Source organism: Scatophagus argus, chromosome 23 (assembly GCF_020382885.2).
Source record: "Scatophagus argus isolate fScaArg1 chromosome 23, fScaArg1.pri, whole genome shotgun sequence".
NCBI classification, from domain to species: Eukaryota; Metazoa; Chordata; class Actinopteri; family Scatophagidae; genus Scatophagus; species Scatophagus argus.
In genome coordinates, this window is record NC_058515.1 from 12,868,451 (window position 1) to 12,883,856 (window position 15,406).

General features: G+C 44.7%; 1 protein-coding gene across 2 annotated transcripts in view; it reads left to right on the top strand.

The window, feature by feature from the left end:
• The first annotated feature begins 5,774 nt into the window (after positions 1–5,774).
• Positions 5,775–15,406, top strand: part of si:ch211-200p22.4 (phosphatidylinositol-binding clathrin assembly protein) — a 63,100-nt gene continuing 53,468 nt past the window's right edge. Inside the window, exon 1 of one of the 2 annotated variants that reach the window (XM_046380401.1) lies at positions 5,775–7,229. In XM_046380401.1, the coding sequence (XP_046236357.1) occupies positions 7,100–7,229 (130 nt within the window). In that variant the 5' untranslated portion in view covers positions 5,775–7,099. The remainder of the gene's footprint in view (positions 7,230–15,406) is intronic. The other variant, XM_046380400.1, reaches the window with a different exon arrangement.

A 15,406-nucleotide genomic window follows, 5' to 3' on the forward strand; every position in this document is an offset into this window, starting at 1 on the left:
GTTATCATTTTAACATCCTAAACTAAGATTAGAAGTGAAGATTTCACCTGCTAAATGTCAGCATCTCAACACTGTGAGCGTCGGCCTCAAAGTGCAGCGACTTCACAAACCAAGATGGCTGCCCAGAGCAAAGACTGCGGCTGCAGCTGTGGTTTTTTTTTTAGCTCTTTTGTCTTTTTTGTATCCAGTGTAGTAAGTCATACACACTGTACTGTCTTATTGTTGCCTATAGGCACGTAGCTCTGGTCTTGTTGTGCGTTAAATATTGCGTAATGTGTTGTTTATCAACTGGCGCTGCTAACTTGGCTTGTAACCAGTCGCTATAGCAACAGCAGTGGAACACATCCAGCTTGGTTTTTAATGGACGTGATGTCACTCCGAGTCCCGAGTTATGACTTGTACAAATGGAGCACATCATTAGAGTCCTCAGTGAAGTTTCTTTTTTTGTGCCTGCTTTTTCCCCCTCTTCTCTCCTTCTTCTTCTTCTTCTTCCTCCAGCCCAGAAATCCAGTGAGGACTCCATCAACACCTCCCTTGTCATGCTGTCCAGTGTGAGTCCTCAGTCCCTCATCAGCCTCCTGCTGCTGGGCCTGACTGTCGTCCTGTCGGTCAGCATCTACCTGTGGGTCCTCAGATACGTCTGCATCGGCTGCTGCCAGCCCGTCGCGGTCGGCAGTGAATCAGAAACCCTGGCTGGGATGGTGTGAAGAAATCAGCCCCCTCACTTGAGTGGATCTGAGTATCACACACATACGGCTAACAAGTCGCACAGGCTGTTTCCTTGTCTTCGCAGGTAAAAATGACATTCTTCGTACCTGTGAATTGGCTGTATTCACAGGAGAACTGGGAACTCGGATGTGAGAAATGACTCGTCTCACGTGACATGTCAGGCTACGACTGAAGACAAAAGAGTCGCTCATGGTTTATAGACAAGACATTTTCATACTTGACATGTAAATTTAGCATTTTCACATCAAAGAAATGTTATCCTGTATGTAATGTGTGAAGTCCAGTGGATTAGTCATTCAAGTGTGATTCCAGACCTCTGGACTGCTGTGAACATCCCTGATGGTTTTCAATAATTTAGTTTGAGATGATGGCTGATGGTTGGGAAATAACCGAGAGAATAAAAGGTTTGTGGTGATGACAGAGCAGCAAAATCAAAGCAGCAACACACACACGAAACACACTGACTAACTGTTCATGTAAGAATATTTACTAACATTTTAAAGGGACATTTTCAAAATCCTCTTACCTCAGATAGCAGTCAGACCCGTCCATGGCAGGTCTCTCCAAAAGTCTGCCACTCAAGCCAAAACCATGCAGATGGACAAACAGCACTACAGGTAAGAGGGAAAATAAGTACTGTCCCTTTAAGAATTGATTCTTGTACATGTGTCAGAATATTTTTGTTCTTGCTTCGGATGCTTGCTTGACTCCATTAACAGCCCATCTATGATGAGCCTGAGCGATGAATTTGTTGAGCTAATTTGGTTTTATAAGTGGACACACTTTGATCACACTGATTGAAGAATCTTCTGTTTATAACTGGACTTAAAAAAACATGAAATGAAGACACAAGGACATGGCACTGGACAATTTATATTAGCATATATAAAATAGGACAAGGCCATGCTCCTTTTCTTTATTTCAGTCTGAGATACGTAAACGCACACAGTAGTTTCAGCACATCACTGCTGTATGTGACCTTCTCTACAGTCTGTAACTGCCTTCGAATAACAAGGAAAATGACTTGACACGATGAAAGACGAGTGACCTCGCAGTCTGCCTGAATAACGGACAGAACCCGTCCGCAAGACGGAGGCTATCAAGTTTGCATCTTTTTACGGATCCATTTAAATTTAATCAGTCTAATAATTCAGCTTCACATCTCTTAAAAGCTTGTCGGATGAAAAAGTGATCTGAGAGAATCCTGAGCAGGCAGGAGGCTTCGCAGCAGCGCCAGCATTTCATATCTTAGCCTGGAATTATGCATGCGTACACGCATCCACGACCTGACATGCACGCGCACACACACACTGGACATGCATACACATGAAGATATTGAGTGAAGGACACTGCTGAAGCCTGTGAAGCAGAACATATATGAATGAACTTCTTGACCTCCATATGCTTTTATTGATTTATGAAATTTTATGCAACTCAAACTAATGTGACTGACTGACACAGAGGAAAAAGTCTGTCCACAGTCCTGGTCCTGGTACTCAGTCTGTCCCTGTCCCTGTCTGTCCCCCATCCCCATTTACTCTTCAGACCTGCCATTCTCCATGCATCCACCAGATGTCCTCAGAGTTAACCCGTCGCCTTTTACCTACAGTGACACTATATAGACAAAAGTATCCAGACAGGCCTCTGTATGGGGCTGTGTTTCAGGGGTTTGAGCTCAGCCTCTGACTTCCAGTGAAGGGAAATCTTAATGCTTCAGCACACCAAGACATTTTGGACAATGCTATGCTTCCAACTTTGTGGCAACAGTTTGTTGAAGGCCCTTTTCTCTTCCAGCATGACTGTGCCCCAGTGCACAAAGCAAAGCTCCATAAAGACATGGTTGGATGAGTTTGGTGTGGAAGAACTTGACTGGCCCACACAGAGCCCTGACCTCAACCCCATCCAACACCTTTGGGATGAACTGGAACGGAGATTGTGAGCCAGTCCTTTTGGTCCAACAATAGTGTGTGACCTCACAAATGCTCTACTGCATGAATGGGCACAAATTCCCACAGAAACACTCCAACATGTTGTGGAAAGCCTTCACAGAAGAGTGGAAGCTGTTAGAGCTGCAATGCTGTCTGTGTGTTTGCAGGATTTAAGTGGTTGCATGGAAAGAAAGATGTAAGTACGGGTCATGTACATTTTAAACAAATAAATAAAAGAAGTTGGCTTGAGAGCTCGGCACGCGCCTCCAGTCCTTCTGACACTGTTCGGTTTTAGAAAATATGCACAATGTATTGCTGGAAACTACAGCACTGAATATAACATCACATTAGGACAATGATGCTCAACTCTTCCACATAAGAGGAGAAAGGTGCAATAAGAGAATGATTGAAGACGAGCTATACAAGAAAGAGTTGTAGCCCCTAGTGTCACTTTAACGCTGATAGGTTAAGAGTCAGATCCCTTTTTCAACAATATCTCCCTCAGTCTCCCAGTCCATCCACACACCAGATGTGTACTCTAAACATCTGGGTCAAGACAGGAGCTGTCACTACATCCTGTAGCTCCCACTGCCCGATGCTGAGCTCCTCCATTGATTTTAAGCTCATAATCACAGTGAAAACTACCCCTCCCTGACTTACTATAGTCCATTTACACATAATGGATGAACTGTGTGCACCCCTGGGTCCTCTGCTCTCCGTCTTTGTCTCTGTGAGTGTTTCCACCTGACCCCATCCCTGTCAGTTGGATGGTAATGGATTTATTCCTATCTCTCTGAGCACACTGGCCTTGGGCGAAGCAGCGGCTCATCCCATGATTGACAGCTGCTGATAGGACTCCAATCCCGGGCCGAGAGCCTGTTGCCAGGGACTTCCCGCATCCAGGCAGTTGCCATGGAAATAGGGAGTTCGGGCCTTTCGCCTGCAGATGGCAACACTGCACTCCAGGTCAGGGAGGGAGGGAGACGTGAGTCCTCCTCGGCTGTACTGACACACAGATGACACAGAGCAGGATGTAGGTTTGCTTTTATGGTTTGCATGTGCATCCTGACTTCACTGTCGCCTCCTCTGTGCGCTGCAGCTGCTTTCAATCGCATGCAAGTCAACTGATTCTTCGTGTGCCTCGTTCATTTCTTGCATGATCCAGCAAAGTGATGTCGGTGTGTTTGCTTAGAGCTCGTGAGAAGAAAATGTGCCCGAACACTGCAGCTGCTGCAAGAACACGGCGGCAAAGCACCCTGTAAAATGAACACCAGATTCTGTCCAGGTCGCAGGTGCTATCGCTCATAAAAGAAGCTGTGACACAGGATGTGCAGAACTGGGAAGTGGAACCCCCTTCCATCTACTGTGGTTGCATTTCTTGTTCCTGCAGCATTGTGTGCTGTCTCAACGCACACAGGCTATCACGCCTCATTAGATTTGGCGGAAATGAGCAACAAAGACACCAGATGAGCCCAGTCAGGTTGACAGTTGCTCATAGGTGGATCATACACACACACACACACACACACACACACACTTTCAGTTTCCAAGTGCTGATCAGTTCTGTCTGGTTTGTGCGGGTGTGTTTCTCTCATCACAGGCTCTTGGCAGTTCATCGTATCAGTCTTCACATCTCCGAGGGTTTTTTCTCCCTCCTGTCAGGAAGTACAGGAGAGGTCACTGGAGGTCGAAAAGCTGCAGTGGTTTCCAGGAATTCACCTGCTGTCTGCTGCTGCTGCTGTCTGCTGCTGCTTCTGGGGTCAGTATGCAGTATTTCTCACACAGGCAGGAAATTCTGCAAGCTGTGGCTGGTTCTCTGAAACTGAAAAGGAACTCACACACACACCCTCACACACACAGAGACAGAGAGAGAGAGAGACAGAGAGAGAGAGAGAGACTTGCAGCATGTCCCTACAAAATCAGATATATTTTCCTTTTAAATAAAGCTTTATTGCATACCGACAGGCTGCTTACATGCATGCAAGCTGTAATCAACGCAAACCACGTCATGACGACTGGGGACAGCAGCCCGGTGTCTAATTACATTACTCTCAGTGTGAAATGCAGCCGACTGCTTGCCAGATATTTGATTTATTCAGCCCTTTCAGATCCGGTGTGATACCCACTGGGCTGTGCGCGCCGTGCAGCATGAGCGGGTCCCACTGATTTCTTTCAGCACACCGTGTTCCACATTGTGCGGAGTCAAACAAGGACACGGAGTCTGAAGGAATAATTTAATACGACCTTAAATTTGGATCAGTGAGACACGAGGGACGCCTTCATGAAGAGAGACTGCGGAGATTAGAGTCAGCTTGCGGCTGAATTTCGTCCGAAAGCACTTTGTGCTTGAAATAAAAAAAGATGTGAAATTTGAGACGTTTGTTTCGTAAATTCCGCTACAATTCGAACGGTGACACCTTAAAGGCTACGCTCTGTCTTCGAGTCTTGCCCAATAGACGACAGAGGCGTTCACCAACTACAGGAAATATGGGAATCAATAATCGTTCTTAAAGACAAGTCACGTAGCATTAGATTTTTTTCCTGTTTTGTCGAAATGTACCTTCAAGAGACTCTGTTTGAAAAACACTTGAGTACGTTCTTATTTTAATTCAACGGTTACAAGTTTAAATGTTTTATTTACTTATTCTTGAAGCTTTATGCAATGATATGTTGCACATTTCATCTATTATACATATTCCAGAATCAGAATTTAAATATATATTTTTTATCATAGTTTTATATATATATATATATATATATAATTCCTGACTTTTGCAGTACGTTTTAAGCTGTCTCTTACATTGTTAATTGTGGCTGCAACACAAGGATGCTTGAAACAATAGGCAAAACTGGAATTTTACATTAACCACTTTTTTTTCATATAAGACTCTCCGGTCATGTTCACCGTAGCCCATAACACTAAAAATATTACGTTCACAAATTTATTCAACTAAACTTTATATTCATTATCAGTTCATGTGTTATACGCTATTGCTTACTGATCTGTCGTCAGTGTTTTCAGTTCATTTCCTGTCTCTTCACTCGGTGATTAAGCAACAAGGACTTATCGTTAGAATACTAGTTGAAAACACATTGTCGTAAAAAGTAGTAAGCAGAACAAAAAGCAACCGCTTTTAAAAAGACACCATTAAATAAAAGCAATAGCAACAGACGAATACTACTTGAACGCACTGTAAGTAGTAGGATTGTAGTGCTCTAGATTCCGAGCCTGCGGGGGACCTCTGAAGGCAGCACAGTTGTGAGATCAGCTGATTTTTTACGCTGCCATTTTGTCCGGCAGAGAAGCAACCAGCCAGTCAGTCCGTAAAGAGAAACCACTGGCGAGACTTTTTAGACAGCAGCGCAGGACGGGACTGTCGGAGGGGGGAAAACGAACTGGTAATGTGGAGTGGATAACCGAAGGACAGCACCAACTGAGCCTGAGGACCGTGAAGGGAAACAGCCGAACCGACGGAGCTGTCATTTTGAACTTAACGGGTCCGCCGGCTCCGCTCTTCAGTCACAGACTAACAGGGGAGTCGTTCGGTCGCTCGTTGGCTCGTTAGCTAACCCCGCTAGCTACTCGGCTAACACCCACCGCTCCTCGCCTCTCGTCTCACCGGGAGAAACTGCACCTGTCCGGGCTGTCAGTCCCACATTGTCCTCTTATAAACTCCAAACAATGTGCTGCTCCATCCCGAGTGACTTTTTACGCCCGAGGGGGATTTTAACGCACACTTTTCCAAGAGACCAGTGATAGCTAAACGGTCCAAGCTAACAAGTTGACGTGGAGGAAGAACTCGAGATTTTTTTGGTTGTTGTTGGCGTCCTCCAAGCTGTGATTTTTATACGGATTACTTTTTCTTCTTGCTTGCCCCCGAGGTGGTCTCTTCCCAAAACAAATCGTCCGGGTTTCATACAAACCAGCCAGTTAGCTATGTTTATTTGTGGCCAGAAAGTAATTTCCAGTGTTTACAAATTCCACAGTGGGACTCTTTCCTGGTTCGAGTACTGCAACGGAAACATTAGCTAACACAGACTAGCTCGGATTAGTGTCGACGTGTTTTGTTTACTAGATAGATAGATAGATAGGGGGAATAAACAGTTGCCAAACAACTCAACTACGAAAGAAAACTGCAGATCAGCTTGTGGCTGTTCATTGTTAAGCCAGATTTTCTTTTACCTGCGTTATTTTTTTGTTGTTGCCACCAGTGATCTGACTTCACTGCAGACGGGGCTGCACAGGTTTCGTACGCACCTGGAGAGAAGAATCAGAAACTTACCAGCGGGTGTCTGATCGCAGCCCTTTACCTCCTCTTGACAGTGAAGTCACGTTGAGTTGTGACCCGCAGGGAGTTGATCCATTGATCGGATCGTTACTGTGCTGTTTTTTTTAAATAGCTGATTGAAGCAGAAGCAGAGACAGGGAGAAACGGAGAGCGATGTCGGGCCAATCTATCACGGACCGGATCGCTGCAGCGCAGCACAGCATGACCGGGTCGGCTATCAGCAAGGCTGTGTGCAAAGCCACCACACACGAAGTCAGCGGACCCAAGAAGAAACACCTTGACTGTGAGTAGACGTCGTCTGTGTGTGTGTGTGTGTGTGTGTGTGTGTGTGTGTGTGTGTGTGTGTGTGCGTGTGTGTGTGTGTCTGCAGGGCTCCGGTCCACCGGGCTGGTAGCCCTGATACGCACATTCCTTCAGTCCACCCGGCAGACCCTCAGGAAGACAGTTAACAGGCTGGCTGTCAGCAAGCCACACATTAGCAGCGTTCACTGTGGTGATATACATATATACATATATATATATAAACTGATACATTTAGCAGTTTTCTTCCTAATAATGTGAGGATAAGTTGACCAAAGCAGAAAGTGACGGCCTAAAGCAGCCAAAATATCCTTAAGTGTTCAAGTGTTAGCCATAGCTAATGGTGAAGCTGGTTATGTCATTACTTTTGGATCAATCACTTCATTTTCTGTCCTTTAATATGTTAGAAAATAGAGAGCAGTGTTCTTTAAAATGTCCCAGAGCTGAAGTTATAATCTTCAGGTGAAGGCAGCTACTGGTGGTTGTTCTCGTCATTGATTAATCATAGCCTATGAGTTTATCGATTAACCACTTTGTCTAATTTCTGAGACCTCAGAGTGATTTATTCAGTTCAAACAGCTTATCTTTGTATCGCCATCAGGACAAAATGGTTCATTCCCAATCATATGTGACAAAAGAGGCAAGACCTGAAAGTCAAGACCTGAAAACTGCAAGCATTTGACATATTTGCTCGCAGCAAGTGATCACGTTGCGCCGCTGGTTCATTTCTGTCGGTCAGCTGATCATTCAGGTAGCTTTGACCTGAGAGTGAAAAACAGCAAATCCTGACAACTCGAGAAGCTGAAACTTACAAATGTTTGTCACTTATTTTGCTCAATAAACAACAAATGATTGATCGACCAGTCGTTTGACCTCTAAGTCAGTTCACATTTCCAGAAAACCAAGAAAAACAAACAATTCTGTGTACCTGTTAGCCTGTCGCCAGCAACCGTTTGCTTGACAATTCATGACTTCCATTAAAAAAACCTCCTGTTATGAGGCTGCAAAAGTCTTTATAGCAACTTCCTGTTGTACAGAATTCAAGGCAGGTCACACATGGATAATGAAATGAGTGACGAAGGCAGATTTCTCGTCAGACCTGCAGCCCAGGAAGGACAGACAGAAAGACAGAGCTGCACACTCCAGACACTCGGGAAACAACACATTTCCTTTCTTGGTGGCCTTCACTTTTCAGAGAAAGCTCTCAGATTCATGCACACCGCTGACGAATACATCGTCAGCGGAAGCATATAGAGGAGTTTGATGGATATTAATTGCTGATGTTATTTCTTGAAGCTGTCGATTCCTGGATGTCATTTCACATTTTGTGGATTAAGTCCTTCGACTGCCGGTGGAGCCCACTGAAATCAGACTGAGTCATGTTGGGGGAGGCAGTGATGCAGTGGGGCAACACAAAAGAAAGGATGAATGAATGCATTTATTCAAAAAAAACAAAATAAGAATGACTCAAGCAAGGGCTCAAGCGTTATGGTAGAGTTTGAGTCAGGCGTTCCTGAGACGAAATGTGCTGAAGTATTTGTTTTCTGGGAACCAGACTCTCTCTGCATGGGACGCACATGTTTGATCGATGCTTCGGCCCAGCTGCCTCGCATCCGTCAACTGCAGCTCGGCGCTCGCAAGACTCAGCTGCTGACGTTCGACCAAAGTCAAGCCTTGTCTCCGCTCCTTTGTGAACTTGGCCAGACCTTTGCAGCCAATATGCCACGTCAAGCTTAATCATTGTCCGATATTGATTTCTTTGTCAGAGCAACGACCTCTGTGCCGCAGGGGGAATGGTCAGCGAGCGCTGTGTTGCATGAAGGCCCGATTGTCATGTAATTTCTCTGTTTGATGATTTATTAATTTATTTTATCATGACGGCAGCATACAGTTTTCTCATGCTGTAACTGTGTTGTTGGCACTATATGGAAAAGCTTCCAGCAGGCTGGAATAAAGGCAGGTTATAGGTTAGGTGGTCATTCAGTCGGGCAGGTAGTCAATTTGTGAGTCAGTTAGCGAGCCGGGGAGGCTGGCAGGCAGTGTGTTCGATCATTACTCAGTCAACCAGCCAGCCGGCCGAACATCCAAACATCCAGTAATGTAATGAACACAGGCAGCCAGGTAAGATAGTTTGGCCAACAGTTCCCTCAGCCGTATCCATACTTAACAATAAATTGATCTGATCACACGGTTCTGGCAGGTGGGAATGTTTCCAGCATCTATGGTGGATGCATTGGAAGTTCAGTCTGATTTGCTAACATGTGACTATAACACGGTGTTTGCTCTGTGGTTCAGTCATATAGACTTCCCATTATGTAAATCATAGGGAAATATTCAAAACATCGCTGTGTTGTTTTTCACCTGTTATCCAGCGGTGAGTTGCATCTTCAGAGGTATTGTTATCTTACTGATCACTCTGTCTGGAGTGACTAAACTGAAAATTTGCATTTAAGTGTTGGTTTTGTCGAGGGAAAACAACTTCTTATAATTCAGGATGAATAGACGATGTCTGTGAGATCCTGAAAATGCCTATGATGCAGGTGTCTGGTTATCTGTCCACATGCTAGAAGTTAATGCTATGAGGTTAATTCACCTCTGCCAAATACTGTAATTCTTAGAAGGTTTTGAAATCTGCACCTGTGGTTTTTTTACCTTATAACTGCCATCGTCTGCAGCGGCATATCTGAGCATAAACGTGTGCTAAATATAATGAAGAGAAGTGGAATCTAATCACAAGCTGTCAGTCAAGACACATTTAAAATGCACTCAGAAACCAGGGCCAAGCTGCAGTCCAAGCTGGCACAGTGTAGTTACATCTGGAAACAAGATGCTACAGCTTTGAACAGGGCCTGGGTCGGCGAGGATGCAGTTGGGAGCTCAGTCAGATAGTCCACCGGTTAGTCGTTAGAGCCTTTGTCCCAGTTGACACACAGAGAAACCTGACGGGCTTTGACAGTAAAAATCCAGGTTCAGTTGTGTTGTTGCTAAGTTTGTCTCTCTTTCTTTCAGTATATATTTTTCACACAGTGAGGCACCCTCCCCCCTCCCAAACACACACACACACGTACACACACGCATAAACATCATTTTCTCTCGCTATCCCCTTGGCGCAGTTTCACCACAAGCAGCTGTGACTGTATGACAGCAAGCTGTGAATGATCTCACCGGCATATTTGCATCTAGACCCAATAACCGAATAACCCTGGCAGAAGCCTGTCAGCATTGCCAGCAGTGAGTGTGCGAAGGTTCGGGGGGTGGAGGTGGGGGGCGGACACGCCGTTAGCTCGAGCAGCCGCGACATTCATGCACCACTGGGCAAAATAAGTGTGGTTTTAAAGCCATTTAGTGTCATGATTGGAACTGTCCACCTCAATTAACCCCGGCCTGTGAGTCAGTGGCACAAAATGACGAGTCCTTCTCATCAGTTGTGAAAGGCTCTTCTATTTATGGAAATCATCACCATAAAAATGGGCAAAGCAGGGTTACTATGTGTTGGAAAATGGCCGCGTGCGCCTGCACACCTGCTCGCAGTTTGCAGGTTGTCAAGGTGAGAGATATTGTGTGCTTAATCCAGCATTTGTAAGCTGCTAACTGATTGCCATGGCACACTTGGGAGGCCACTTCTTCTTTCCACTTCGGCATCATTCGGCTGATTGTTTCGCCATCTTACAGCTGTTAGAGAGAAGTTGTGACATTTAAACTGAAGTCTGGTTTCCCCTTCACTGGCACTCTGTTGTCATGGCAGCAAACCAGCCAACTGGCTTGTGTTAAACAGTCCCAAATTGACAAGGGAAGTTGGATGGTAAAATCGGCTGCAGCCTCAGTAATGCTGCTGTTTTTACAACCTTTGTTTATGCAGCTGAGCTGGGTGTTTGTCCAGCGTTTCTTAGAAGCAGCGATGGAGACTTTAATGAAGCTTCCTGGTAATCCAGGTAATGGAATATCTAACGATTGTAAAGAAAGGCAGCCTGAACAATTAGTTTGTTCTCTTGCCTTTCGTCAGCTTTATTGGACAACTGCTGGGAAGATTTCTCTAGCACTTAACCTCTGTGAGCAATTCACACCTTGACGTCACATGAGAGGCACTTGGTAGCCATATGACAGCCACCGGAGTAACATAAATGGGGGTGTGAATGAACTGATGTAAATGGACGGTAAAGTGATACTGTCATCCCACCCACCCCGGCTTTGTTCAGAGAAGGCCGATCCGGCTTGATGTGATGTTGATGGCCATCTTCACGCCTCCTCTAAACCACCTGTCTTCTTGTTTTCAAAATGTGTCCGTCTTTGTCTTCAGAGCAGTGAATGAGAGGAAAGAGGTGGCAGGGGGAAATCAAATTTAGCAGGATGAGTCAGAAAAAAAACGCACACACAAGAAAATGGTTTCTTTTTTACTTTATTTCCAACTAGAGAGATGATTTGTGACAGGCTGTTGGCCAGCCCAAACGTACCCCAGGAAGAGAGTCATAAAGACCTCATTGGTGCTCAGTGAAGTCATGAAGTGCACCTTGGGTGCACTTGGTAATCAAACCCACTTGGCCAATAGGAAGTTAGGAGGAAGGGGTGAATTTGAACTTCCTCTTTCAGTTCTGCACACAACTACTTCCATCACAAAAGAATAAAAAATAAAAATAAGCAACTTACAACATCAAGATCATCTCTAAGGGGAGACTGAGCCAACATGTGCTCTGCTCTCTACATTTGATCAACTGTTGTAAAATGTCGCCTTCGTACGTGGACATTTGGAGAAGCTAAATCTACTAAAACACTTTGTACGCACAAGTTCATTTCAAGAGTCTCCTGACCTTAAGCCCCGCAGCAGCTCTGCAGAGATTTAAGTGAATGGCAGAATGTTGGCTGGGAGGAGGAACTTGTGTCCATGAATTGTCCCTGTTAAAATGCCTTTGCTTAACACAGTCATTCTTTTCTATTTAAAGTTTTCCTTTACCTGGGCCTGAACCTCTCAGAGAAAAGGAACAGGTGGAAAGAAAACACACACGCAAAAACACTTATGGGCAACAGTTCTTATGAAGTCCCCTTTGTTTTGTTTCCAGGAAACATTTGACAAGTTTTTAACCTTTTTGCTGGCTTTTCTGACTGTTGCTTGATGTGTTAATACTAAATTAGTTGTCTGCATACTTGAACGTGTCAACCCATGTTTGTAGCCACGCATTGTCTTTGAATACATGGTCAAATTCTCCTGCTGAACCTCACAGCTATGTAGCTAAATACAGAAAGCATGCTTGTGCTTAAGAGTAAATCTCAGTAAATCTACATAAAATGTCTAAAAGCAACCAAACCATTTACTGGTAGTTTTGCTCTTGAGGTGTCTTGATGGCCAAAGCAGAAAAAGGCTCTTTTAGCAGGCACGCTGGTGTTGTCACCCCGCCCTGGTCAGACAGTTTTATACCAACCTTCATGCCATTCTTAACTGAAAATCTTGACCACAGCTTTTGGCTCAGCTGCTTAGTCAGACTATCCTGTTATTGAGGTCATTTTCAGGCTTTCAACTCAGCAGCAGTGAAGGTTAGGTTGGCTTAATACAACATGCCACATTGTTTTTACCGGCTGGCTGAGCTGCAAGGGTTGACGTGGGGGGTGGGGGGGTTGTTGGGCCATTTTTAGCCAAACCTTAAAACTAGGTTACACTTACATGACAAATTGATGTGGTGCTATAGAGTAGTCCTCCACTCCTAGACTCTGTCTGAGCTACAATGTCTTTGGGTTACATTGGAATATGAAGAGAGAAGTTTATGTGGTTTGGGTGTTGCAGCCTCCAGTGAGTTGGTGGCTGTTCAAACTTTACAGCTCTATTTCAGACAGGAGCCTGTGGGGGTCACCTTGACAGATCAGACGGGTGTTATACAAAGTTCAACCAAGCCAGGCGTTCTGTGTGCGAGCTGGTTTGACAAAACCTGAAACACCGCAGTGACACATAATGAGCATCACGTTGGTGGTTATCCGCTTACTTGCACTTACCAGCACCTGTGTGTGTGTGTGTGTGTGTGTGCTTTCACCTAAAAAAAAAAAAAAAAAAAAAAAAGGTGATTTCGGGGCTTTTTCTGTCCTAAATGGACTGATCTAAGAGAAACTATGAAGGCTATGAAGAATATATTTTGGTTGGCGTTGCTAACATTGTTAGATGATAGACGATTCCCTACATTTCCCTTTGACCGATAACTGCTGCAGGTACAGGTTTGTTGCTGTTATTTGTCGTGACCCCGTGAATGAAAGACCGGCTTCCTCACTTCTGTAACCAAACACGATGCCGAGTGTGCAGGAGCCACCGATTGCTTAGCAGGTGTTGAAAGGCTAGTGTGGTTTGCTAATGCTGCGTGTTTTGAAGGCATAGCTGTCTTAAATTGCTGATAGTTGAAAGTCAGTGGTGTGTGCTTTTTTAAAAAGCGTCTGATAAGCTTAACAGAGCCAAGATGTCAGTAACACCCAGCTGACAGCTCGTCTCCTCAAGCTCGCTCTTAAACGTCAGCCCACTAAAATGTCTGAAGCTTTGACAGGATTTGAACAAATATGTTTTGAAGGTTATGTACAGTAGCTGCAGTGTCATCATAGTTAATTATTCTTTACAGAAAAAGAGGGGACAATTCAAATGTAAGTGCAAATAGATCATTATATTTGCAGTTTAATCTGTGTTTGTCTTCGTCTAAAGTCTTTCTCTTTTGTGTCACTCTTTGTTCCTTTTTGTCTTTACCTTTTCACCTCTTCATTATGCAGTGGTGTATTGCCGTCCACTGAAGTACAGTTATTCAGGGAATTAAAAAGGTTCAGCATGATGTAAAGACATTTAAGGATAAAAATAGTCCAACTTATTTCCTGCTATTAGTGTAGCATTGATTCCAGCCCCGATAGTCCGGCTGCAGGGTGTAGCTGGTTGGTACTATGGCGGGGACGCCTTAAGCGATTGTAGGTGAGTTCAGTGCTATCTAAACAGAGCGGCACGGCCCCTCCCGGGCTGCAGGGCCGAGATAGGCCCAGTTTAGACTACCAGGCAGGAAAAAGGCTCGCTGCTGACTGTCTGGATAGGTCTGTTTCAAGTGCAGCCCAAGGGAGCGCACGTCAAGTGTTCAGCGTGTGTGTGTGTGTGGTTTAGTGGCAGAAATTGCCGTCTCATGAGAGCGCCTGAGGTTCTAACATGCTACACGCTACACGGTCGGGGAATATGTAATACCCACTGTGCGCTTAAGTGGTGATTGAGTGAACAAATATTGCTGCACAGTTCACACTGGAGCGCATTCAGCAGGACCTTGAATGACCACGCTGTGCTATAAAACAACACAGTGGAGAAAAAGTATGGCGGCACGTCACCGTTAGTTAGAGTCTAATACATAATTTAAGATGTATGAAATATTTGCTGCTTCACCTAAAGTATTTAGTCTCTAAAGTTCGCTTTAAATCGACATGTCATTACATGAGCCATGCTGGAAAGTCCCAGCGTTAAATCTTTTGCATAATTTCATGTGTATTTGTCATTAAATAAAGACATTAACCACATCTAGCCTCCTCCTTGTCACGTAACGCACAAATCTGTTCCTTTGACAGACCTGAATCGTAAACATTTATTAGACTGTTGATGGGCGAGTGGCAAGTTAAAACCCTGCAGCTTATCTGATGCGGAGAGTCAGAAGCAGTGCTGTAGATGCCATTGAGAACTGAGACCTTAAAGCTTCACTAGTCAGTGTTTAACAACATTTCTGTCCAGTCCTGTTTTGAACGGGCTCTGCACTAGTCACGCTTAAAGCCCACACTAAGCATTTATTCCACCTGTTATTTACTGAGGTAAACTTCCCTGAACTGGTTGATCTTTCGCTGTCCGCTTGCTGACAGGTTACTAAATACAGTCAACACTATATACTCATTTTCCACATTCAGTGTATTAAATAATGTTAGTACCTGGTTTTAAATAGGCTTTGTCTGTGTCTGCGTTTGTATGCGCATGTTTGGGAACATTCAGTGCTTCGGCTCCTGTCCCGTTCTGATGTCTGGTTATTTTTAGCCGTGTGTTCTCTCTCCGGAGCCTTTGGCTGGGTTCAACAGCTTGTTTTTCTTCCCGTAGTCTACCTGCGTGCATGTACGTCTCCCTGCCTGTCTGCCTGCTATTCTGCCTGTCGGTGTCACTCTCTTTTTCTGACAGAGAAAGCGGTA